Genomic DNA, 26,286 nt, shown 5'->3' on the forward strand with positions numbered 1-26,286 from the left:
AAGTAACAGACAGAGAACAATTAAGACCATGATACTGTACTGTATATTGATATACTGTCATTTTAAATGAATCTAAGACATCCCTTAAAACATATTTTTTGTTCCGCAAAAGAAGTCTAACAGGTTTGAAATGACATGAGGATGAGTAAATGATGGCAGAATTTAGATTTTAGATAACTATTCTTTTATGCTGAATAATATTCTACAATTTTGCATAATGGTCTCTACCTCACTGTTAAGTATGTCCTTTATTTTTTTGCAGATCAGTGAGTTTTGTTGCTCTGATGGTCCAAAACCGTCTTCAGAGTCAGCTTGTTCAAGACTGCAACATCTGTTATAAAAGACACAAAACACACGGCCAAGTATTTAAAACGTACTCTCTCCACGCACAACAGATGTAGCAAATTGCTGTACTTATAAAACATGTTAAATAGAGCTAGAGAACCCACTCATTAAAAGGAGGAGATCGCCTCATAGTGGCCTATGTTGAGATCACACGTGATTTTGCATTCTCGCCACTAGGTGTCAGTGTAAGCTCATAATTGCAGCCACGGTCACAAATTAATTATTAATTACATTCACATTCACTGCACACTAGTAATTCTAGAGCTAGTGAGTCATGTTTAAAAACTGGATTGAAGGTCGGTTCTGTATAAAGACACCAAATGAAATAAAGCACACATGTAAGAAATATCGAAAAAAAAATGATGCAATCATAGTCATGATGATACAAACATGTAGCATGTCAAAAAGGAACAGATTAATAAAGAAAACTTCTCGATTTTAGATTTAAATGCATTAACATCACAGGTTTCCATAATCACCTCAACTATCTCTGTCAGTAATATCTTGTCCTGAAGAAGTCAGTATAATAATACATTTAAAAAAAACACAAACATAATATTTAAAAAATATGATATAACAGTAAATGGGAAGAACTGGACGTGACTGCTGTTCAGACGGGTTTTCTGAACCGTTTCATTAAAAAGATCCGACTCGCTTGGGGCTTGTGTGTGTGTGTGTGTGTGTGTGTGTGTTATTTTTTGTTTTATTTATTATTATTTGTTTTTATTTTTTGTAAAAGCAGCGTCTAATGAAAGTCCTTTTGAACGAACACTTGTCATTCACACCAATTAATTTTAGTGCATTGATGTAATGACTGCAAGTGCTGTGTTTTAACTTTCTTAATGCATTGTTTGCACGGATGCACCCTCTATAATTCATTATTTTGGGAAAACGTTAGAGGGGGACATTTTCACTTTACACAAATCAGGAATTGTTGTAATTAAGTTGACTAGCACGTCCTGAAGCCAATAAGAGGAGAGGACATTAACCCATGCCCAGTCGGGGATAGGCTATTTTGCTGCGTCTTAACTTCGATGAGAAGCGTGAAAGGGGAGCGTTTGTAGATTGATTAGATGAACTAAAACTTATGGCTTAACCTCTGAACGCTAGAGTCAGCAAGGGATATCCCGAAGGAAACCATGCACACAAGATATGGAGCTCTTTGGGATACTATGGAATTCTCTCGGGTTTGGCTTATTCTCAGCATCGAAACCCTGGTGTTGGTATGCGGTCAAAAGGGTAAGATTGCACCTACTTACTACTATACTACTATGAAGTACTGTTACAGTAGCACTACTGTATAATGTATAATATGATGGTAGGTGATACTCATGTACATTATAAATAATATATATACACATACATACACACGTGTGTGCATAAATATACACTCACACATACATTTCTAAATTTAAAAAATATCACTTATTGGATAGATAGATAGATAGATAGATAGATAGATAGATAGATAGATGATAGATAGATAGATAGATAGATAGATAGATAGATAGATGATTAGATTAGAGATTAGATGAAATAACACAAATGGATGGGATTTATCCTAAAATGTTAAACAAATCAAAACTCTCTTATATTTTAAGTAACCAACTTTTTTTTTTTTTTTACTTTAACCGGATACTAAGTTCTGAGGAATTCCCTGGGCACTTGTTAGCTGTTTTTCCCTGCTCTCTCTGATCAGCTGACCTTGAAGTATTTTAACTTTAATGTATCCTCATTTTCACTTGACTGCATTCTCTAAAAATGATTTTTAGAAATATAGACAAAGCAAAAAGCGTTTATAGCCATGTTTTCCCTTATAAGACCACCAGCACATCAGCAGGCAGACAGCTGGACTGAATGATATCCTCCTGTTTTGTCTGTGTTTAGAGAGTGAGTTATAAAGAATGAAATTGTTGATGGTATTTCTCAATATGTGTGGGGTCAGCATGAATCACTGCAGCCAGATTCACAGACTGTGAGGACTACGGAAAATGTTTTCCATTCAAACGTCCACCCCCAGGACTCTACGTGTACAATACCAGATTAGCCAGAAGGGAAGCTGGCTGTTTTTTGGCATGTTATTTTATTAGAATGGGAGCTGACATGTTTTTGAGATCACGCTATATCGTATTGTTTCTAAGCTTTAGAAGATCTAGAGAGTGTCCAGGATTTGCCAGAATATAAAAGAACAGGAAAAAACAGCTTGTCCCCAAATATTTTTGAGTTTACAAATGTAATATGATTGACGTAGAGGAATTGTGATGTGACAATCTAAACAGCCGAACATCCTGTCTGCCGTGGGCTCAGGCCTGCAGGGACGTGCCTGCAAATCCCCTGAAGAGAAAATAAAATTACACACTGCCTGATAGTGTAGTGCTGATGATGGATTGGTATCCATGGTCCCAGTGCATTCATAGTAGCTCAGCTGTAAGGAATGTTATATTCTGTGTCCGCAAGTGTCTTAATTATACCCAGCATCCTCACGCGCCTCATGTTTTAAACACCTTGCTGTGAACTCAACTTGCAGACATCGCACAGATGTCATCAGTGTCTGCCTGCTGTTAAATAATGTCTAAAGTTTGCCTCAGGCTGTGCTTCATGAGGAGTTCATTGTGAATTTTATGATGTGGTTACAAATGAAACTGGCCTTGTTAAGCTGTAGCCGACTATTGTGTCTAGTTTCTGCACACCAGCACATTATTGTTTCCACACAGGTTTTTCTAAACACTCACCCTGCCTGCCATTGGTCAAAAAAAAAAAAAACAACCACGCCCCAAAACCACATAATTGGTGGAGCCAGTGTTGCTAAGATGGACAGGTCCAGATCAAACAAACAGCTATGTTTTTATAGCACCACAAGGCCACAGTTTTTACTCTTTTCAGGGCAAGTTAACCTAAAAAAAAATATGGCATAGAGCTGTTTTGGAAAAACTTAATTTTTTTATTAACATTGTTTGTTTGTCCTGCAAAAAAAAAAAGAAAAAAAAAAACCTTTGGGAATATTTCAAATTGATTTAATGCAATCAATTATAATTTATGTCAGCAAATATTCAATCATATTTTGATCTCCAAACTTTATTACCTTTATTAAACCAAACAGATTATACACAAGATTACAACACGCTCTCATGGCAATAACTATTTGGCATTTTGGCAAAGCCTCACTGTTTTGGAGAGGGGTTTATTAGATTTTTTTTCTAAAAATTGTGTTTCCATACAAATCACATTGTAAAAGTTCATATGAAATCACTACCTCATAAAATACTTACAATTTCAAATAAAATTGGGTTGAGGAAACGATTATTTGCAATAAACGCCACCAGCTTCACCCACAAACCTTAGCTGGGGTTAAATACTGACTGAAATGTATAAAGACATCTGTAGATAAAATCGCCCTCACCCAAATGAAACATTCAACTCTTTGACCACATCGAGTCGTGCAGTGAATTGTTTGAACATTGCCAGTTAACAGCTTGACCACAAAATCGTGTTTTCCTACGCGATTTATTAAGACATCTCATAGCATCAAGAGGTTCAGTAGATTTAGAGAGAAATTGTGTCTAAAGCAGAAAGAAGGGGACCACAGAAGCTTTAAACCCAAATGATTCAGAGCTGACTGAGAAATTAGGAATGAGAGACGAACGATGGACTCCAGTTCATCACACAGGAACCAAGAGACTCAAAAACGTTAGATAAATTTGGCCATTCGTATTGACTATGGGTTTTAGTGGAACTCCAAACTAGTTGCCAATCGTTTTGTTGTGGCAATTATGTAATGTTTATGAACTTGGTAGAGCATGTCTGTGGAAGCTACCGTATAACACACAACATTGCCATCAACTAAACCCTACTGCAATTATAGCTTTAATTAACACCAGTTATGGAAAGCCCATCAAGTGTGACTAATACTGACAAAATTGGCAAGCCCCCTTACCACACAAGCTTTTGCAATCCACTCTTCAATACTCAGCCAACGACCTGCCAATACCCACAATGCTCCCATGGGTTAGAAACATGCCAAGAGAGAAACTAGTTAGCACATTTGATGATTAATGGAAGTTAAATGAGAGATAAAATGTCTGGTTGAATTATATGTGGAAACAGACCACAGAATTTAAACTTTAACTGAAGATAAAATGCCTTTTTAACTCCTTTCACATTAATAACAATGTGATCTTCCCTCTATCATTTCTCTTTAGGCAATGGGTGTGGATACACAGTCCTCAGTCCCACCAGTGGCACACTGACCTCGCTGAACTTCCCGGGAACCTACCCTAACCACACCCAGTGTGAGTGGACCCTAAGGGTACTGAAGGGCCAGACGCTGCTCTTGACCTTTGGGGACTTTGACTTGGAGAGAAGCCAAGACTGCATATCTGGCTCTCTTACCATCACAGACACCAGTGGAGCCACTAGAGTGGGTATGACCCTCTTCACACAGACGTTATGGAATGACAGACTAGCCCAGTGTTATGTATGCACTAATACCACAAAAAAAAGTGTTCCTTCAGGATTACCTCTCTCATCTGCTATAGAATGAAATATTTAATTATAGAGAAAAAATAAATAACAATATAATGAAATATAAATTAAACCATTAAATAATCCATTTAGGATTTCATTTCTCATATGATATGGATATCATAAAAATTACATTAAATATTTTAAATGATAAAAAAAATTATAATTAAAGATTTTACATAACATTATTAAATATACATTAAATAACTTGTATAAAATACCCATCTAGGACTTACTTTCTCGTATGCTATGGGATATCATGTGAATTATATGAAATATTTAAAATAATTTATAAAAAAATAAATAGAAGAACTAAATTTAATATAGTAATATACTTGCATATAAATTCAATATTTTATATTTAATACCTTTCCAGGATTTACTTTTCATATCCTATGGATACCATATTTAAAATTATATTTAAAGTTATACATTAAATAATATAATTAAATATAATAATATAATTCAATATAAATTAAATAACTTATTTAATACCTGTGAAGGATTTACTTTATCATATGCTATGGATATCATATTTAAAATTATATATAAAATTACACATTAAATAATAACAAAATTAAATGATTGAAAATGATATAATTATATAGAAATTAAACCACTGATTAAATATACATCTAGGGATCACTTTCTTACATGTTATCGTATAAATTATATTACATTTTTTAAATAATTTAATATTTTATTAAAAATATTAAAATGTAAAAAATATTGAATCATTTAATATATAATTTCAAATAACATTTAATAGAATAATATAATTAAATCTTAATTATGTAATTTATTTTAAATACCAGTCTTAAGGCAAAGCAACAACCAGAATTGTAATTCCTTTTCCTCAATTTATTGAATTTGGACAGACTGACTTGCCTGTTGTTGATTCTGAGTGGTAAGAAATCCTTCCTTGAATCAGGCCTGACACATGCCTTCTTAACCCCAAAAGACACAAAATTAGTTTCAAACCTACTTGCATTAGTTATTTACAGCTACCTTTAACTCTAATTTTATAGCCACCTCATTTACAGTATATTATTGTATATACTGAGAAATCCCAGAGATCCAACCTCACACTGCTCCCCAGTCACGTGACCACAGCATGACTGCAGCTTGCATGCTGCATTCCACTCTGCTGTAGCATGACAGTTGTGTGGTCACATAAGTGCAGGAACAGCCTTTTATGGCAGTGAAGGTGTCCACGATTGTGTGTTGAATCTAAAAATGCATTAAATCTACTGTGCTTTTTTATATCATGTGATCTGTGCTTTCCAGGTCCTCTGTGTGGGCAGCTGTCCACCCCAAACAGGAATATATCTGTGAGTACTAATGAAGTCACGGTGCGTTTCATCTCCGGCACTCACCGTTCAGGACGGGGCTTCGTCATGTCCTATTCAACCAATCAGCACTCAGGTAACAGCTAATGTCCTGCACACTTCCCATTCCTTTCCATGCACCTATAAACAGTAGACCAAAACCGAATCCACAAATCCATCAACAAAATAAGAGCTTATGGCATGTGGCCCCATGGATCTTCCTGCTCTGAGCGAGTTGTATATGATCAGAGTAAACACACCAGGGACTGTTTGTTCTCGAAATGTACAGCTTACTCAGTAAACAGCGCTTCAGCTGACTCTGGGCTGAGAGTGGGAGCAGTTCCCATCCTAATCTCAATTACTGTTTATTCTCGTTTCCAACATCACATGTGAACCGCCCTACCGGAGGTCATGCACAGATCGTTAAATAAACATCCTTGCATGTCTAAGTAGATTACAGTAAAGTAACGTCTTTAAGGGTCAATCTTTAATTATTACTGTATATTAGGTATAATCGGGGTTATTATCATTAACTATTTTTTTTAATTGTTAATTGAAATAAGATAAATTATAAATATTAGGTGAAGAAAGTTGACGTATTAAAATTACTAACTAAAAAACTAAAACTAAAGCAAAAACTATTTAAATGAAATTTAAATAAAATCAAATTCAAAATCTGAATAAAAACTTTAATAGGATATAAATAATAATACATTAACACTATAATTATATTATATTTTTATGGTGGAACCAAGGCCCAGTATGTAGGTTAAACTACAGAGGACCTCAATGGGCTGGCCCTGGAGTTAGGGATTTTAAAATGTGTGTTAGGGTGACCGACTGGAATGCAGCTCTCCTCCTTGGCTGGATTTCAGAGTGTTTGCTCTGTAAGCAGGACAGCAGACTGCCGCTCCTGGCCTGAATAAGGAGAGGCCCCTGTGCTTGGGGGCACACACTGAAGTAGATGGAATGCTGTATGCTCACTCCTCCTGCATTGACAAGCACAGCATGAAAGCTTAACCATCACCTGACTACACAGTAGAAGCCACTCATGGCAGTTCCTGACTGGCTAACAAGCATAATTTAAGAAGAATTTAATTTAAGAAGAATTCTTAAGTTTTTAACTCCCATAAGGAAAATCTTCTCTTGCCTTTGTATGCAAAAACAATAATTAATTGAAATATCTAATAATTAATTGAAGAACTTATAGAATATATATACACACACACAATACCAAATGTATACAGTACATTTTGGATACACCCGTTTCTTTATTTATTTTTTATGTATGTATGTATTTATTTCAAATTTCATATACATGTAATGTTTCCATATTTGTATATACTAAAATGTTTTAATAGTAAAAGTAATCAAAACTAAAATAAGACAAATACATTAAAAAGGCAGTTGTGGCCTAATGGATAGAGAGTCGGACTTGTAACCCGAAGGTTGCAGGTTCGAGTCTCAGGTCTGGCAGGAATTGTCGGTGGGGGAGTGAATAACCAACACTCTCTCCACCCTCAATACCACGACTGAGGTGAGACCCTTGAGCAAGGCACCGAACCCCCAACTGCTCTCCGGGCGCCGCAGCAATATGGCTGCCCACTGCTCCGGGTGTGCGTTCACGGTGTGTGTGTGTTCACTACTGTGTGTGTGCACTTGGATGGGTTAAATGCAGAGCGCAAAATATGGGTCACCATACTTGGCCACACGTCACTTCACTATATTGCTCAAAATTGAGAAAGAAAGAATTAAAAATTTTTAACTTGTTTTTTCAAAAATACTGTAAAAACTATTTTTTTAAATTTTATTACAAATTAAAAAAAAAACTATTTTAAAATGTAATTTCTTTCTGTGATGGAAAAGCTGGATATTCAGCAACTATTACTCCAGTCTTAAGTGTCACATCATCCTTCAGAAATCTTTCTAATATGCTGATTTGGTGTTCAAGAAACATTTCTTATTATTATCAATGTTGAAAACAGTTGTGCTGCTTAATATTTTGGTTGGAAACCATTTCTGAACATGTAAAAGCCTTAGCCTTTTGATCAATTTAATGCATCCTCGTTAAATAAAAGTATTTATTTTAAAAAATGCCTTACAATTCTATAAGCATGTAGTGACCTAAAAGTTAAAAGCTTTAACTTTCTGGAAAATGTCCCTTGAGGTCAATGTTCTGTCAAAAGTTCTCACTTTGCTCCAGATATGTTCCTTCCTTTACTGTGTATCAAGTTGTTTATATATAGTCCAATTCCTAGACAACTGTGCTATGTACCAAATGCTGCCCTTCTTCCTGTGATTATACACTGATGCATCAGTTTCGTAAGACACAGTTACGTCAAGTCAGTTTGGGAAGTGTAGACGACACAAAGCCAGTGTATATGAGCACATGTTCTGGACTGTAACTGCGCCATTCATGTCAATGCTATTTCTATTCCATAGAGCTCATTTCATGTCTGCATCGAGGGATACATTTCTCCTCTCAACAGATTAGGTAAGAAGAAATCTTCAACAATAACCTGACATTAAAGCAAAATAAAAAAAAAATTATTTACTCTGAATCTTGTAGGATACAGGTTTATATTTAATATCTGAATCCTGGACTCACTTGTGTTCCAGTGCATTCTGTCCTGCAGGCTGCAAAGGCGTCACAGGAGAAATCTGGGGCTGGCATGGACAAGGATACCGCGATGTAAGATGGGAAATGTTCTGTGCGCAATAGTGGGATTATTAGTCATGGCATTTGAATTTACTACCATATATGGATGTTTGTAAAAGCTTACAACAGGCACTTTTGATAAAAGGAGTGTTAAACTTTAAATGACGTAACATTTTAATGTGCGTGTTTATGTTTTACTAGACCTCTGTATTATGCAAAGCTGCGATCCATGCGGGCGTAATTTCAGACAGTTTGGGAGGCATGATCAACGTCTCTTTGCAGAGGGGCATTACCTTGTATGAGTCTAACTTCGCTAATGGAGTACTGTCAAAAACGTGAGTGTGTGGCATGTTGTGCAAGTTGCTCACACTTAAGTTTGGGGACCAGTTCTCACTAATAACTATTTACAAATTTTGCCTCAATTAACTTCTAATTTGCTGCTTTATTTGTTAATTTTAGGTATGGTATAATCTAAAATGTTCATGCAAAACAAGGCATTAAGTACTAATAAACAGCCAATATGCTAGTAATATGCATGCTAATAAGTAACCAGTTAAGTGTTAGAATTGGTCACTAAACTAAAGTGTTAGCTGTAAGTTGTATATAGACTCCCAGTGGTGTGGATGCAGCATTACACAAAAGCAAAGGTTTTCAGTTACTGAAAACTATTTTTAAACCATACAGTTATTGATGTAATTGTAGAAATGTGTTATTCGCTGTCAGCCATGATTAATTTATTAATGAGTTAAAACGTCCAATAACAGGAGTGTGATGTGATTTCACCATGCTTGCCTCCAAATAAAACTGCTTTTATCTAATATGATTTGTGTAAATGTATCAATGTAATATTAATTTATAATATAATTTTTAATTATTATTTATTATATATTTCTTAATACATGTACATAGTAAGAATCTTTTTCTTTTTTACAGTGGCTCCTTGTCAGATAAACGTCTTGTCTTCCACAGAGGTAATAACTTATTTCCCTGTAGTTATTCCTATAGATATTATTTAAATTCATTGCTAATTTAATCTAGACTTAAATTATGGCTTTGGACTAGTATTTTTTTAAACTGCAAATGCCTAATACCAGGATTGAGTCTGCGTGTCGGTGTTAAGGAATAAATTACAGTTTATTTAACACACGGTTACACCTGCTACATGATACTCACACCTTAAACGTGCTGTTAGTGCCTATTTGTAATTATACATTGCTAGAAGATAAACACTAACAACTGAAAACTTACAATTACGATGTTTATCTGAGGTGTGAGAAAGTATACTTTTTACTTGTTTGAGCAAGTTCTGTTCTCTTCCATGCGCAGAGTGTGACAGGGAGCTTAGGGTGGTCGCCTATAACACTTCTTCAGTGTGGGAGGAGGTGAACAGATTAGGTCAGAGGGTCTCCTGGTCTCCGGAACATGAGGGATCTCAGTGGGCTGCGAGCTCTGGGGACCTGCAACCATGGATGGAGATTGAGCTGTGGGACAGAAGTAGTGTCACAGGTCAGAGGTCAACCACTAATAATCATTGTGCAAACCTCTGCTGAAATATTACAGCAGTAGTAAGTGTTACAGAAACAAAAAAAATCGAATGTTTACATGTGCTTTCAGGCATTATAACAAAGGGTACGCCACATTACTACATTGAATCTTACACCCTCATGTTCAGCAAAGACCACAAGAACTGGAAAGTCTACAAAGCAACATCGAGCAAAGATAAGAGGGTACGTAATGCTGCATCAGTAAACGTTTCAACACGATTACAGTGTTAAAAGATTTACATAGGATAAGCAAATGAATAAACAGCGCAAATGGACACAGGAACACATTCTTTGTGAACAGACCCTAATTTTATATACATTACTAGGTATTTATTTTAGAATATAACTAGCTCGGCCCTGCATCATATTAGCTGAATAAGTTCCATCACGTTTCTTACTAATTTTGGGTGCTTGTTTTGCTCTAGCATGTCACACTTGCTCACAAAACGTGCATTTTGTAGCATTTTTACTTTTAACAAACATTTATAAGGTTAAGTCTTGTATTATTCCTTAATCACCAGAAAAACAGCCATAAAGACATGATTCCTATATTCCTCTGAGCAAGATTACAACCATTTGTTCAGTTTTTAGCTGATTTTTTTTACATGTATGAATGATTCTGAAGACATTATTTTATGTCAAATCTTGGTTTCAAGGTCAGAATTATGGGAGTGATAGATGAAAAATCAAACATGACCCAGATGTTTTCTGCTACATCCAAACAGTGGATTCATCCAAACGGATTTTGTGAAAAAAGCCTATTATTTCTTTCACATTAAATTGAGTACTTGAAATTTTTTCCCACTCCATTTTTTTTGTTATACTGATACAAATGACGCAGATTGTAATTTCAATTATACATTTTGAATCATTAAAATGGAAACGTTTGACATTACATTGATAAGTACAGCCAATTCATAATTTAATAAAATATCATCATTCTTATTTTGTGAAAAATAAAACTGATTTTAACTCATAAAATTTGGTAATATTAGGCCTTTTTTGCAGATCATCAGATTTTTTTCAGTATGCAATGTTTTATTTTCTTAGGAACTTTTTTTTCTTTTTTTTTTAAGGTGTTTGAGGCCCATTCTGATGGTCATGTGACAGTACTCAACAGTCTGATTCCTCCAGTAGTTGCACGCTACCTCCTCGTGAAACCCCAGAAGTGGCATATCAGGGCCTCTGCACAGTTTCAAGTGCTAGGCTGCCCTTCTGCCCCCCTCAGACCCCGTTCCCATGGAGATGGTGAGGGTCCGCCCCGGAATCTCTTTTAAGTTCCCTTATGCCACGTAAATTTCAGTTTCAATTTTTTATAGTACATATTGACACTAAAAGACTATTGTATTGGTCAAATTCCAAGCACACTATAGTAAATCTAGCAAGAGTTAATTGAATTCTTGTCTTTTAAACTTGTGATGAATTCTCTCCATCAGAATTGAATACTGGGAAAGCAGCTGTCACAGAGACTGCGCCTCTAGACACGCTGCCCACTGAGAGTCCTGTCATCACAAGAAGCTCAGGTGAGGTGATTTTGGAAATCAATTGCAAATACGATGTTTACACTCATAGTGGTTTCTAAAGTCTTAGAGCTTTTATTATTATTTCCATACAGGCCCCAGTCAAGCAGTGATATTAGTGGCAGGCATGGTTTTAGGAGCCGCTCTATGTGTGGGTTGCCTTCTAGCTGGGCTTATTTGGTGGAGAAGGTAACAAATTTTTTCTTTAAAGAATTAATTTTTTTTTATTATAAAAAAGGAAACCAAAAAGAGAAAAGGAAAGGAAAGGAACATGACGTGTGGCCAAGTATGGTGTCCCATACTTGGAATTTGTGCTCTTCATTTAACCCATCCAAGTGCGCACACACAGCAGTGAGTAGTGAACAAACAAGCACACACAACGTGAACACACACCCGGAGCAGTGATGTAACCGTAACAAGTACCGATACAGGTACGGAGTAACCTTTATGAATTTTACATCAGAATATTCTAAATTTGTTTGACGTCACAGTAATGAATTTATTTTACTGGACTCAAAAATAAAGCGACACATTTTAATGGTTCGAAAAATAGCTACGTTTTCATTCCGAAAAATCAAAGGGAGTGTTTATTTACTGCACCATCAGAGCTGGGTAGATTATTTAGAAATTGTAATCCGTTACTGAATCCAAATTACATGACAAAAAATGTTGTTAGGAATGTAATCCATTACAATACATGTTTTAGGTAATATAATCAGACTACTTTTAGATTACTTTTGACCTTGTTTTTCACATTGATTAAATTTATTTATTTATTTATTTATTTATTTATTTATTTATTTATTTAGTCATTTAGCAGACGCTTTAATCCAAAGCGACTTACAAATGAGGACATAAGAAGCAATCAAAACCAACAAAAGAGCAACAACGTGCAAGTGCTATTACAAGTCTTGGTTAGCTTAACGCAGTACAGATAATTATTATTATTATTGTTATTTTTAATAAAAAGACATAGATAAAATACAATTAGAATAGATAGTGCTAGAGTTAGAGGGTCAAGTAAAGATGAAACAGATGAGTTTTTAGCCGTTTCTTGAAGATGGGTAAGGATTCGGCTGCTCGGATCGAGTTGGGCAGGTCATTCCACCAGATGGGAACAGTTAATGAAAAAGTCCTTAAGTGTTTTTCTGTGTCTTTGGGATGGTACAATAATTCGTTGTTCACTTGAAGAACGCAAGCTTCTAGAGGGCACATAAGTCTGAAGTAAAGAATTTAGGTAAAGGGGTGCAGAGCCAGTGGTGGTTCTGTAGGCAAACATTAATGCCTTGAATTTAATGCGAGCAGCTATTGGTAGCCAGTGCAAATTGATGAACAGAGGCGTGACGTGCGTTCTTTTCGGCTCATTAAAGATTAATCTTGCAGCGGCATTTTGGATTAATTGTAGAGGTTTAATAGAATTGGCTGGAAGACCTGCCAAGAGAGCATTGCAATAGTCAAGTCTGGACAGAACAAGAGCCTGAACAAGGAGTTGTGTTGCATGTTCCGAGAGAAAGGGCCTGATCTTCTTAATATTATATAATGCAAATCTGCAGGACCGGGCAGTTTTAACAATGTGGTCTGAGAAATTCAGCTTATCATCAATCACAACTCCAAGGTTTCTGGCTGTTTTTGAAGGAGTTATGGTAGATGAGCCTAACTGGAAGCTGAGATTGTGATGAAGCGATGGGTTAGCTGAAATTACAAGCAGTTCTGTTTTAGCTAGGTTAAGTTGAAGGTGATGGTCCATCATCCAGCAAGAAATGTCTGTTAGACACGCAGAGATGCGAGTAGCTATTGTCGGATCATCAGGATGGAATGAGAGGTAGAGTTGAGTGTCATCAGCATAGCAGTGATCTGAAAAGCCATGTTTCTGAATGACAGAACCTAGTGATGCCATGTAGACAGAAAAGAGAAGTGGTCCAAGAACTGAGCCCTGAGGCACCCCAGTAGCTAGATGTTGCAACTTGGATACCTCACCTCTCCAAGATACCTTGAAGGACCTATCAGAGAGGTAAGACTCAAACCACTGGAGTGCGGTTCCTGAGAAGCCCTTTCCCAATAGGGTTGACAAGAGGATCTGATGGTTGACTGTATCAAAAGCAGCAGACAAATCTAGCAAGATGAGTAATGAAGATTTGTCAGCCGCTCTTGCAAGTCTTAGGGCTTCAACAACAGAAAGCAAGTCAGTTTCGGTCGAATGTCCACTTCTGAAGCCAGATTGGTTACTGTCCAGGAGGTTGTTCTGTGTGAGAAAGACAGAGACTTGGTTGAACACAACTCGTTCAAGTGTTTTTGCAATGAAAGGAAGAAGGGAAACCGGTCTATAGTTCCCTAAAAGAGTTGGGTTAAGAGTGGGTTTTTTAAGAAGTGGAGTTATACGAGCCTGTTTAAATGCAGATGGAAAAATTCCAGTGTGAAGGGATGTGTTAACGATGTGAGTGAGTGCAGGTACGACTGCAGGTGAAATGGCTTGAAGGAGATGAGATGGAATAGGATCAAGCGGACAGGTAGTAGGATGACTGGAAAGGATGAGTTTAGAGACTTCTGCCTCAGAGAGTGGAGAGAAGGATGTGAACGAGTGTATGTTTGCTGGTAAGATATGCTTGATAGATTGTGGTGTGGAAAATTGTGCAGTGAGGTTTGTAATTTTATTAATGAAGAATGTGGCAAAGTCATCAGCTGTTAGAGATGATGAAGGAGGGGGAGGAGGAGGACAAAGGAGGGAGGAAAATGTTTTAAATAGCATGCGAGAGTTAGGTGAGTTGTTAATTTTGTCATGATAGTATGTCCTTTTAGCAGTGGAAACATTAGCAGAGAAGTCAATAAGATAATCTTGTACCATATTGATATAAAAATACAAAGAGTAAGAAAATATTCAATTTATTGTTATTAACAACATGAAGTACATTAAAGTCGTGGCCTAATGGTTAGAGAGTCGGACTCGTAATCGAAAGGTTGCGGGTTCGAGTCCCCGGCCGGCAGGGATTGTAGGTGGGGGGGAGTGAATGTACAGCTCTCTCTCCACCCTCAATACCACGACTGAGGTGCCCTTGAGCAAGGCACCGAACCCCCAATTGCTCCCTGGGCGCCGCAGCATGGCTGCCCACTGCTCCGGGTGTGTGTGTGTGTGTGTGCATTTGTTCACTACTCACTGCTTTGTGTGTGCACTTGGATGGGTTAAACGCAGAGCACCAATTTCGAGTATGGGTCACCATACTTGACAATACGTCACGATTTTTTTTTTTTTTTTTTTTATTAAACATTATATTACATCAATGTTTCCCAAACTGAGTTTGTGAAGGAACTTCAGGGGGTTTATGAGTTTAAAGGGTAACTAAACCCCTAGTCAGAGCTTAACTCCACCCACTGGCAGTATTTGAAAAATGCTGGAAAAGTGGGCAGAGCCCAGCGGAGACGGCTGTATCCGAAATCGCCCCCTATACCCTCAAATTTGAGGGGACAGCCATTTTAAGTGGTGTTCGAAATCATAGTGGATGTTCTCGAGTGCACTCATTCAATCCCACAATGCACCGCAAAAACGTGTACAACCGATGTACACTCAACGGCTAGAGATAACCCATAATGCACTGTGAGAGTCAGCTGAATCATCCATTCATTCATTTTAGAAGCGCTCGTCCACGGCGTAATACAACACACATAAAAAATTAAATTGTAAATTGACTATTAGGGTTTATACATAATTTCCATGACAGAGTTCAAGATAAATCCTTCAGTCTTACTACTGGAGCTGCCCGTATCAAATGATTATTAACCAGCAAGCAAACTGCAAAAGCGGCAGTCCTTCCAGTGCACCGAGTGTCCGAATTCACTCACTCGTTTCATTCACTCTTTCAATGAACTGTAGGAGCGGACTAATGTAGGGAATAGTGAATGAGGGTATAGGGGGCGATTTCGGATACAGCCGTGGTGAGCTCGTCCAGGGGCGTGGTTAGTAAGTGCCATCATACATCACAGGGGTATGCAACGTCCAATAGGAAAATTCAACTGCAGTAGCCACCGTTCAACCTGAAGAGGGCAGCACTCAGACGTTTTTAAACCATATCAGAATCAGAATGAGCTTTATTGGCCAAGTAGGTTTACACATACGAGGAATTTGTTTTAGTGACAGAAGCTCCACAGTGCAACAGAGAGACCGCAACAGGACAGGACACAGATAATAAAGAATAATACAAATATTAAAATAGGCAATGTACAAAACAGCAAAAACACAATATATAATATAGACAACTATGTGTGTACAGGTCTGATATGTGCAAATTTGAAATGAAAAAAATTAGATATAAAAAGTAAGCAATTGTGGTGAATAAATAATAGTTGTGTGTTCCGCATTTTATTGTCAAGTGTTCATGAGATGGATTGCCTGAGGGAAGAAACTGTTCCTGTGTCTGGTCGTTCTGGTGCTCAGAGCTCTGTAGCGTCGACCAGACGGTAACAGTTCAAACAGGGAGTGTGCTGGATGTGAGGGGTCCAGAGTGATTTTACCAGCCCTTTTGCTCACTCTGGAGAAGTACAGTTCTTGGAGAGTGGGGAGGGTTGTACCAATGATTCGCTCAGCAGTCCGGACTACCCTCCGTAGTCTTCTGAGGTCAGATTTGGTAGCTGAGCTGAACCAGACAGTTATTGAAGTGCAGAGGACGGATTCAATTATGGCAGAGTAGAATTGCTTCAGCAGCTCCTGTGGCAGGTTGAACTTCCTCAGCTGGCGAAGGAAGTACAACCTCTGCTGGGCCTTTTTAGCAATGGAGTCAATGTGATTGTCCCACTTCAGGTCCTGAGAGATGGTGGTGCCCAGGAATGTGAATGACTCCACTGCAGTCACAGTATTGTTCATGATGGTGAGTGGGGGGAGAGCAGGGGGATTTCTCCTGAAGTCCATGATCATCTCCACAGTTTTGAGCGTGTTCAGCTCCAGGTTGTTAAGACTGCACCATACAGCCAGCTCCTTAACCTCCTGTCTGTAAGCAGACTCGTCACCATCCTGAATGAGGCCGATTAGTGTGGTGTCGTCTGCAAACTTCAGGAGCTTGACAGAGGGGTCTTTAGAGGTGCAGTCATTGGTGTAGAGGGAGAAGAGCAGTGGGGAGAGAACGCAGACCTGAGGAGCTCCAGTGCTGATGGTACGAGTGCTGGATGTGGATTTACCAAGCGTTACTAACTGCTGTCTGTCTGTCAGGAAACTGGTGATCCACTGACAGACGGAGGTGGGGACGGAGAGCTGAGTTAGTTTATTCAGAAGGGTGTCCGTGATGGTGTTAAAAGCGGAGCTGAAGTCCACAAACAGGATCCTCACATAAGTCCCTGGTCTGTCCAGATGGTGCAGGATGAAGTGCAGTCTCATATTGACAGCAGGCCATATCCACAGGCCTGTTTGCTCTGTAGGCAAACTGCAGGGGGTCCAGTGATGTCCTTCAGATAAGCCAGAACCAGTCTTTCAAATGATTTCATGGCCACAGACGTTAGAGCCACAGGTCTGTAGTCATTAAGTCCAGCAATTTTGGGTTTCTTTGGGACGGGATGATGGTGGAGCGTTTGAAGCATGAGGGGACTTCACACAGCTCCTGTGATCTGTTGAAGATCGGGGCCAGCTGGTCAGCACAGGATTTCAAACAGGCTGGTGACACACAGTCTAGGCCTGGTGCTTTCCTTCTTTTGTTCTTTCTGAAGACCTGGCACACGTCATCTTCACTGATTTGAATCGTAGGTGTGGGGGAGAGGAGGGTTGCTGGAGGTGTTAATGGTTGTGTGGAGAGGTGTTCAGGGTGGGTGTGGGTTGTTTTTTCAAACCTATAGTAAAAGTCATTCAAATCGTCTGCTAGTTGTTGATTCTCCACAGCGCTGGGGGGTGGTGACTTGTAACTAATGATATCCTTCATACCTTTCCACACTGAAGCAGGATCACTGGAAGAGAATTTGTTCCTTAGCTCAGAATAATTCCTCTTTGCCTGATCTCCTTTTCCAGTGTGTATTTGGCCTGTTTGTACAAGACTTTATCCCCCTTTCTGTAAGCATCTTCTTTTGGCCTGACGGAGCTGTCTGAGTTTTGCAGTGAACCATGGTTTGTCGTTGTTGTAGGTTAAATGAGTCCTGGTAGGAATGCACCAGTGGGGATTTCTTTAAGACTGCAAGGGAGCTTCGGCTTCCCCTATAATGTCAAAAAATTAATGGTCAAATATATACTATTGTGTTAACATTTTATTGATTAAAAATGCGTTAGAACACGTTCATCTCAGAGACGAGTTCGTTCAGAATCAGCTACATATAGCAGGTGACTCGATTTCCTTCTCATATATTCCCGTAGCGTCACAGTGTATTTCCCTGTTGAAGCCCAGCGTCCGTTGACTTCAATGGGGCTGCTTTTGAACAGTTTTCAAACTGCTGCAACCTATTTCTTGGTATTTGCTTGGCGAAATTGCTGGCCAATTTTCATCATAACAGGAGAAAGCTGTGATTACTTGGTGGTCCTTAACCCACCGGTGCAGGCTGTCTCGTTTTTCTTTATGAAGCGAAACAAACTAAAAATACTCTGAGTTTTGATCGTATAGATAAGAGCAAGGTATCATTTAAACTGCACATAAACAATATACACTATGAAAATGCCAGGTGCAAAAGCTTGGAGACAGCATATATAAAAATTAAAACTTTTATTTAGCACACAAGTGATGATAAAGACATGTATCATGTTACAAACGATGCTGTTCTTCTGAACTTTCTATTCATCAAAAAAATTAAATTCTTCTTAGCTCTTTTCAACATAATAAATGTTTTTTTAGCAGCAAATCAGAATATTAGAATGATTTCTGAAGGATCATGTGACTGGAGTAATGATGCTTAAAAGTCAGCTTTGAAAGTCAGCTTTGATTGTTCCTAATAAAATGTTTAACTGCACTCACAAGTGAATCTCAAGTTATTTTGTGTGATAGCTAAATATATACTTAATAAACTACAAACAAAAAAAAATTTAAATTTATTTTGTCCTCGTATTCTTTGTAACTCTTCCTCTCAGTCACATACTTGACTAAATGGCTCATTATGAAGCTCATTATGCAGGCCTGTCTTCTCAGGTGTGAATATGAAGGTTGACGCCTTCTTGCATAAACCCTTTTTACTCAAAAAAATCAATATTGTTTTTTGTGAGCAAATAAACAAGATGATTTTCACATTATTTTGAAGCAAAAATTCTAGGCTACAAGATCCAGTTCTCAGAAGTCTTGTGAACAAATGTTCTGTATGTGTTTTATGGCCTTATTTCGGTGACTTCAAAATGTTAGTTTTTCACTAACCACGCATAAATGTTGTTTTCTCAAAAACAAAATCAAGTACATAAGTGCTGCTAACATGTTATTGTAGCCCTGTTTTTGCTGTTTACAGTGTTATTAGACTTTAGCCATTTATATATTTATAAGCAACTGAAAAAAGCACAAATGTCAGGGCATGTCAAAACTTCTCCAGGCCCCCAAAACACCCTCAGACCCCAGAAGGTTAAAGACATGGAGTTGGACAGTGCAATGCCTCAGCTTTACAAACTGTTCTCATTAGTGGCAACAATTGGAGCTACATCTGCTGGTGTAGAAAGGAGCTTCTCCCGTTTAAAGCGGCTCACAATGGGCCAAGGCCGTTTAAGCAGCCTAGCTCTGCTGGCCATTGAGAGGAAACTGGTCAAGTCACTGGAAAAGACGCCTAGTTGGTACGACAGGGTCACAGAGCATTTTCTTGAAAATAATTTACGTATAGGCTAAATAAATGGACAATTTTTATGATGTAGGCCGAAAATGAGCTTCCCCTCTTTGAAAGACCAGCGGCCGCCACTGGAATGCACATGTCCTCACAGAAACTGATATAGGATGTTATAGTCTCTGTGAGGTCGTCCAAATCATTGGCAGCATTTTCAAAAACAGTCCAATCAGTGAGAGAGAAACAGGCTTGTAAATACCGCTCTGTTTCATTAGTCCATATTTTAACAGTTCTTAATACAGGTTTTGCAGATTTAAGTTTCTGCTTGTAGGTCGGTATGAGATGAACCAAACAGTGATCAGAGAGTCCTAAAGCTGCTCGTGGAACTGAGTGATATGCGTCCTTTATTGCTGTGTAACAGTGATCCAATATATTACCGTCTCTGGTGGGACATGTAACATGCTGTCTGTATTTTGGCAGTTCACGGGTGAGATTTGCTTTATTAAAGTCCCCGAGAATGATTAAAACAGAGTCCGGGTGTTGTTGTTCTGTGTCTGTGATCAGATCAGTGTAAAAAACACATCCCGCCGCTGCGCGATTTCCCCGTTGATTCCGCGTCCCGATCTGCTCTGATCAGCTGGAAATTAGGCAGATGTAGTACGCTGTCCGGTATGTCGCCATTTAGCCAGGTTTCCATGAACCACAGAGCAACAGAGTTAGAAAAATCCTTGTTTGTCCAGGACAGCAGAAGGAGTTCAACCGTTTTGTTGGGTAGAGAGCGGAGATTTGCCAGATGGATGCTAGGCAACGGCATTCGAAATCTGCGCTGTCTGAGCTTCACGAGCGCGCCGGCTCGCTTCCCCAGTCTGCACCTCCTGTAGCGTTTGACCAGAGCTACGGCTCCGCCAACTACAATGTCCAGCAAAACGTTTGAGTTGTCAAAATCTGGTAAAAGATTTTGTGGTGTGTTCTGCCGAATTTTCAGCAGGTCATCCCTGGTAAAACTGATCGTATTTGAGTAACAAAAAACAGGAAAAACAAACAAAAACAGTACAAACACTGAAGAGTAATGCACAGTAGCTGCCATCTGTGGCGCCATCTCGAACATCAGTCATATATTGTAGAATTAAAACACTTTATAACCAAATGTCAAAACATTTACTTGAATCAATGCACAGCACTAATAAAGACACAGTCTTACAGATCATTAACTCAAAAAAGTTGTTTTAGGGTTTAGTTACCCTTTAATGAAAAGCTATGAATCAATTAAATCATCATTTTAAATTAAAACAAATAATTTTATAATGAATCAAAAAAATACTTGCTGAAAAAGTGAAATTTTATTTGTTTACCTAAATGTTGTGTGACTATAACCAATGACCGAGAACCATGAACATGCAAATGTGATACTTCATTATTAAAATATTAATTTATACTCTGTGGTACTTCAGTTAAAAATATTAGGTGAAAGAGGATCAGATGACAAAAGTTGGTGAATTTGTGAAAATGTGCATTTTAATGTGTTTGAAAGAACAACATAAAATAAGAATTTATGTGAATTTATACAATAATAATCTATTTGAATTTAAATAAATTATTGCTATTGTGTAAATATGTATTCATTTAACCCATAAAAAAGTAACTGTAGTCTGATTGTAACTGTAGTCGGAGTATTTTAAAATGTAATCAAATTACAAGTACTTAATTTTTGGGATCCAATTATGTAATCGATAGCTCTGTATACCATAAATATGACTGGTCAATAATTCAGGTGTGGTTTTTAAATGCTGTGAAATGTACACATATCAAAAACACAAAATATGTAATTGATACATATCAAAAACACAATATGCACAAGCTGGAAATGTATGATTCTGTTCCATAACTATTCTGAAAGAAAATGTTGTGGAAGTTGTTATATTAAATGTTATTTTACCTTAATCAGTGGTTTGCAAAAAAAAAAAAAATGTTTTTTAAATTTCATTCGTATTAATGCTATACTCAATAATTGGACATATCTTTTTTCATCATTTAAAATCAGTTTCATTACTTTTTTTTTAAAGTAAAAAAATTATAATATTGTCAGTTATATTAATGTTATATCCTCATGTTACATTTGGTTAAAATTTTACATTTTTATATTATATACATTTTTTTGAATAAAAAACAAAATGATATAGAAAATCTAAATGTATTATGTCCACACTTTTGCTTTTGGAGTGTAATATTTCCTACACGTATTCTTGACAGGGTTTGTGATATTTACTTGTTTTTATTTCAGAAAAAGAAATGCACAAATAAAGAAATGCTGCGTTGACCAAGGTAACCTTTTTCTCTCTAGTACAGTTTTTCCTTTGTCCCCCATGTGTTCTTGGTATTTCCTGACTGACTTTCATTGTCTCTGCTTAAGGCTGTCAGGGTTTCCACGGGAAGAAGCTTCCATGCACAAACCCAGAGTTTGTATCTTACCCTCTGGTTCGGAACATCCACGATGCTCTTCCCAACCCTCCTCTCAATGGTAAGACATCCAGAAGGCTTTTCAACCCAGTATAGCAATGAATACCGAAATTCATGAAGGAATGTTTCAAACGACAAACGATACAAGGCAGTGTTTGTCGAGAGGACGCCGCTGGGTACAACAGTTCTCAGAATCAGATCAACAGCCCTCAGACATCGCAGTAATATATAGCAGTGAATAAGAGGGTTAATGTGGCTCAAACAGCAGGACGGAAGCAGAGAGACAGCCAAGTAGTCATTCTGACCCCTTTGTTCGCTCACCCCACTCTGTGTACTTTTGCTCAGCTGAGCTGCCAGTGCAACTCAGAAGAGACATGACAAGCAAACGGCTTTCATTCGGAGCTCATTCCTCCCCAACAGTTGCTCAGTGGCAGCATAAACATGTCTTTCTTTCGTCGGTGGTGCTTCTCTGAAAGGCTTCTTTACTTGGAGCCCAAATTAGGGGCATTCGAGCCAGAAGAACACCCTCCTCACCACCCACTGGTCAATAGACCTCTGAGACAGGGGTTCTAGGACAAGGAGGACAGAGGGTCAGTGGTCAGGACAATCAGAGTCCTTTCTAAAGTCGCTTCAATTAAAACAGTTTCGCCCTCTTAGCATTCTTGCTTAGTGAGTGAAGGACTGAGAGAAGGAGAGAGGGGGAAACGTGGGGCCCCTTTCATAGCCCAGAACTACTGTTGGACGCAGTGCAGTGGCTGAGCAGTGGGATCATGTGGGAATTTAATAATGGCTAAAATGAGTTGGCCAAGGGAAAAGACAGTTCTCTGGGGATGAAGTCCAATCTAAGGGAGGATTTATTCACTATAAAATGAATCTGATTGGTCAATAATTCAGATGTTTAAAGACTAATTAATAATAACAAATATTTTTAATTTGCTATTTAATCTTATATTTTTACACATGTAAAAATATACAAAAGTTGGACATTTCTGATTCTATTTAATTACTTTTTGTAATGAAAGAAAATGGTGTTGTTACAATGAATGTTATTTTTCCTCAGAGGTTTGCAGAAATTATTTTATTTCATAATATTTTGTTTATATTTTGATTAAAATCAAATAATTATATACTATTATAAATATTTTATCAATATCAATAATAAATATGATATAAGTGCTGTCAAACAATTCATCGCGATTAATCGCATCCAAAAATAAAGGTTTTTGTTAATGTAATAGATGTGTGTTCTGTGTATATTTATTATGTGTGTATATATATATATATATATATATATATATATATATATATATATATATATATATATGTGTGTATGTATATATATATATATATATATATATATATATATATATATATATATATATATATATATATATATAAATACACACAGTATATATTTTGAAAATATTTACATTTACATGTATACATTTATATAATTTGTTTAAATAGTTAATATAGAAATATAAAATGTTTATGTACATGCATGTGTGTGTATTAATATATAGATAATAAATATACACAGTACACACATTATGTAAACAAACTTATTTTGGATGCGAATAATCGCAAATAATTGTTTGACAGCACTTTCATATTTCTATAACATTTCTCCATTGTTCCCAGATTATGCTGAGCCTGATGTAGTAGCAGGTGGGCAGATGATGGGACTCACATTCCGACCCCCACCGGAAGAGGGCTACACCGTCCCCTTCTCCCTCAACCACTACGACACTCCTGGACAGCTTCCTGAATATGCTGATCCCCTGCCACCCGAACCAGAATATGCAACACCTTTCAGTGAAATGTCCACAGACTCAACACTGGACAGCCGACAGAATCTACCTGTGTGTCGATCCACACAGACTGCAAGAGCAGAGCTGAGCCAACAACAATACGACTGCCCTGCACACAGAGTGATCTCAAATGGGTACTGTACTCCAGGCTCACATGGTACTAGCCAACACAAGGCTAGCGTGATCTACTTTGAGCCCCAGACAGAAGAACCACTATTGCATACCTACCATGAACCACTTTGAGCCAACATGGCATCTCCTACTGAAGCCAATTTGTGACGTTTGTGCTGTTATACTGCTGTTTATAATATAATCTAATGATTTATGCTGTGTTAGACAGCATCAGGGATCAGCATGTAACAGGAAATGATTATTTGGGTGGTTACAAAAATGTAGGATATGGGAGAAGTACTTTTATAAGGAAAGCTGTATTGTTCAGATGACCACTGAACCTGTATGTGCATATTTGTTTATTTAATATAAATGTGGGTGTATTTTATATCTGTAACTAATCAGAATATACTCCAAGAGGATTTGTGTCTGTTTGATTTGAAACCACTAAAGTATTCAAAATAATTTGAAATTTTTTATAGTTATATAATAAACTTGACATGTTTCATACCACATCTCAAGTGTTGATACAACACCCCTCTGTTGTTTTGCGTATTATAAATCGAATTTAAAAGCACATTAAAAAATCTTTCCCTCTGTCCACATATACACACACACACTCACAAAGATATGCAATTGTCAGGTTTTTGAGAAATACTTCCTTTTTTTTGGAATAAACCCCGTCTGTTGCATAACCCTACTTCTGTTTCATATATGAACTTGTAAGACAACACAAATCGAATCAACACTGGATGGTCCTACTCCTACCACATTCAAACAGGAAATCTTTCTTCAGAAACCAACAGGTACAGGTCCTAATTGTAAAACAAAGAATTGTGCATTTAACTCTGCATGCAATTGAAATGTAGCCATCTGAATATCAATTATAATTCAACAGGTTCTCTGGTCAGATCTTTAGAGATCCTGGAGCAATGTCAGCTGTCATGAATCGCACTAAGTGCCTGTACAGTTTTAAAATCATCATGATAGGTGACGGTAATGTGGGCAAGTCATGCATGCTGTATCGATAATTAAATGGCTCGTTTCCAGAGAAAATCAAACTGTACCATGGAACAGAAGTCAGACATCACATCCTAGAAGTGGAGCCAGGTGTGAGAGTACAGCTACAGATTTGGGATACGTCCGGTAATGAAGAGTTTTGGTAAGCAGGGAGAATACACATCTACATGCTCACCAAAATTCTTTTAACGTGTATTTTTAAAGCCCAAAATTATAATTTGAATGTACTGACAAAATGTTATATACTGAAAGAGTTATTCAGTTGTTTCAGTTACAAAGGGCCACATTTTATAAATATATTAGAATATTTTATATATTGGTTGAGCACCTTTAAACGTAGGGATTTTTTATTTATTTTTACTTTCAGATTTCTCAAAATAAATCATCACTTAATGCACACTGGTTGTTCAACCTCATGAACTTATGTTTTCAGGAAGCATCAGCTTATCCAGCTTCACATTCCTCATTCAGCCGGATGCCTGCTGGTGTTTGACCTGGGCTTCAAACACCAGCTTCAGAGAATCCATACACTGTCCTTTTTGTGCTTGTGGGACACAAGTGTGACAGAAAAGAGCGGGAAGTGAATCAAGAAGAGGTGGAACAGTTTGCAAGCACCGTACATCGAGGCCTCGGCTAGAACGGGTCACAATGTGGCAGAAGCTTTTGAGCTATTGATCCGATGTATTTATAAGGGCTATCTGGGTGGAGAGGTGCGTTTACATGAAAGCTGGGGCAAGATCCATGAAAACAAGACCAACAAGGATGAGCCAGCTGAAAACAGCAAATGCTGTGTTTCATTAAGTTGACATAAGACTGCATTAGGACATTTTTTCCACTGATGACCATTGTATTCTTAGAAAATAGAATATATGCAAGATATAAACCACTATAAATCACAAATATTATATTAAAGTAGATGTTGTCCCAGTGATATGTTTCTTTTAAATGGACTTGAATTGTTTTATAATTAATAAGTGTTGTGTAACTAATATCTGCTGTGATTAAAAAATACTTTTTTTATGCTTATGAAGTAAACGTCCTTTCCATACTTAATTTCACAGGTTGATTTCATTGAAGCACTTTGTGATTACTTTGCATACTTGCTTAATTAGCATGGTTTATTTATGGATTGAATTTTATAAATGAATTATAATTATATAATATAATTAGTTGTAATATAATATAATTATTATTTATAATAATTATTTTCCCCACTCTGTGAGTGTGTGTGTGTGTGTGTGTGTGTGTGTGTGTGTACATACACACACACACACACAC

At 37.4% G+C, this 26,286-nt stretch overlaps 1 protein-coding gene across 1 annotated transcript; it reads left to right on the plus strand.

Moving 5' to 3' along the window:
- The first annotated feature begins 1,320 nt into the window (after positions 1 to 1,320).
- LOC306877549 (discoidin, CUB and LCCL domain-containing protein 1-like) lies at positions 1,321 to 24,688 on the plus strand. The gene is made up of 15 exons (XM_079429380.1): positions 1,321 to 1,584; positions 4,545 to 4,766; positions 6,154 to 6,291; positions 8,637 to 8,688; positions 8,814 to 8,886; positions 9,055 to 9,188; positions 9,787 to 9,824; positions 10,180 to 10,359; positions 10,468 to 10,580; positions 11,474 to 11,645; positions 11,834 to 11,920; positions 12,013 to 12,106; positions 21,891 to 21,931; positions 22,020 to 22,127; positions 23,708 to 24,688. The coding sequence occupies exons 1-15, from the start codon at positions 1,485 to 1,487 to the stop codon at positions 24,118 to 24,120; spliced, it is 1,965 nt and encodes a 654-aa protein (XP_079285506.1). The 5' UTR covers positions 1,321 to 1,484; the 3' UTR covers positions 24,121 to 24,688.
- The last annotated feature ends 1,598 nt before the right edge of the window (positions 24,689 to 26,286 follow it).

The sequence above is a fragment of the Barbus barbus genome, assembly GCF_936440315.1.
Source record: "Barbus barbus genome assembly, chromosome: 12".
NCBI classification, from domain to species: domain Eukaryota; kingdom Metazoa; phylum Chordata; class Actinopteri; order Cypriniformes; family Cyprinidae; genus Barbus; species Barbus barbus.

What these genes read in the sequence shown, in the direction of transcription:
- LOC306877549 (XM_079429380.1), top strand. Translation starts at nt 1,485, where the DNA reads ATGCACACAAGATATGGAGCTCTTTGGGATACTATGGAATTCTCTCGG. An exon ending in AATGGAGTACTGTCAAAAAC is followed by an intron (nt 9,189 to 9,786) that starts GTGAGTGTGTGG and finishes TCTTTTTTACAG; the next exon opens with TGGCTCCTTGTCAGATAAAC. An exon ending in TGTCATCACAAGAAGCTCAG is followed by an intron (nt 11,921 to 12,012) that starts GTGAGGTGATTT and finishes ATTTCCATACAG; the next exon opens with GCCCCAGTCAAGCAGTGATA.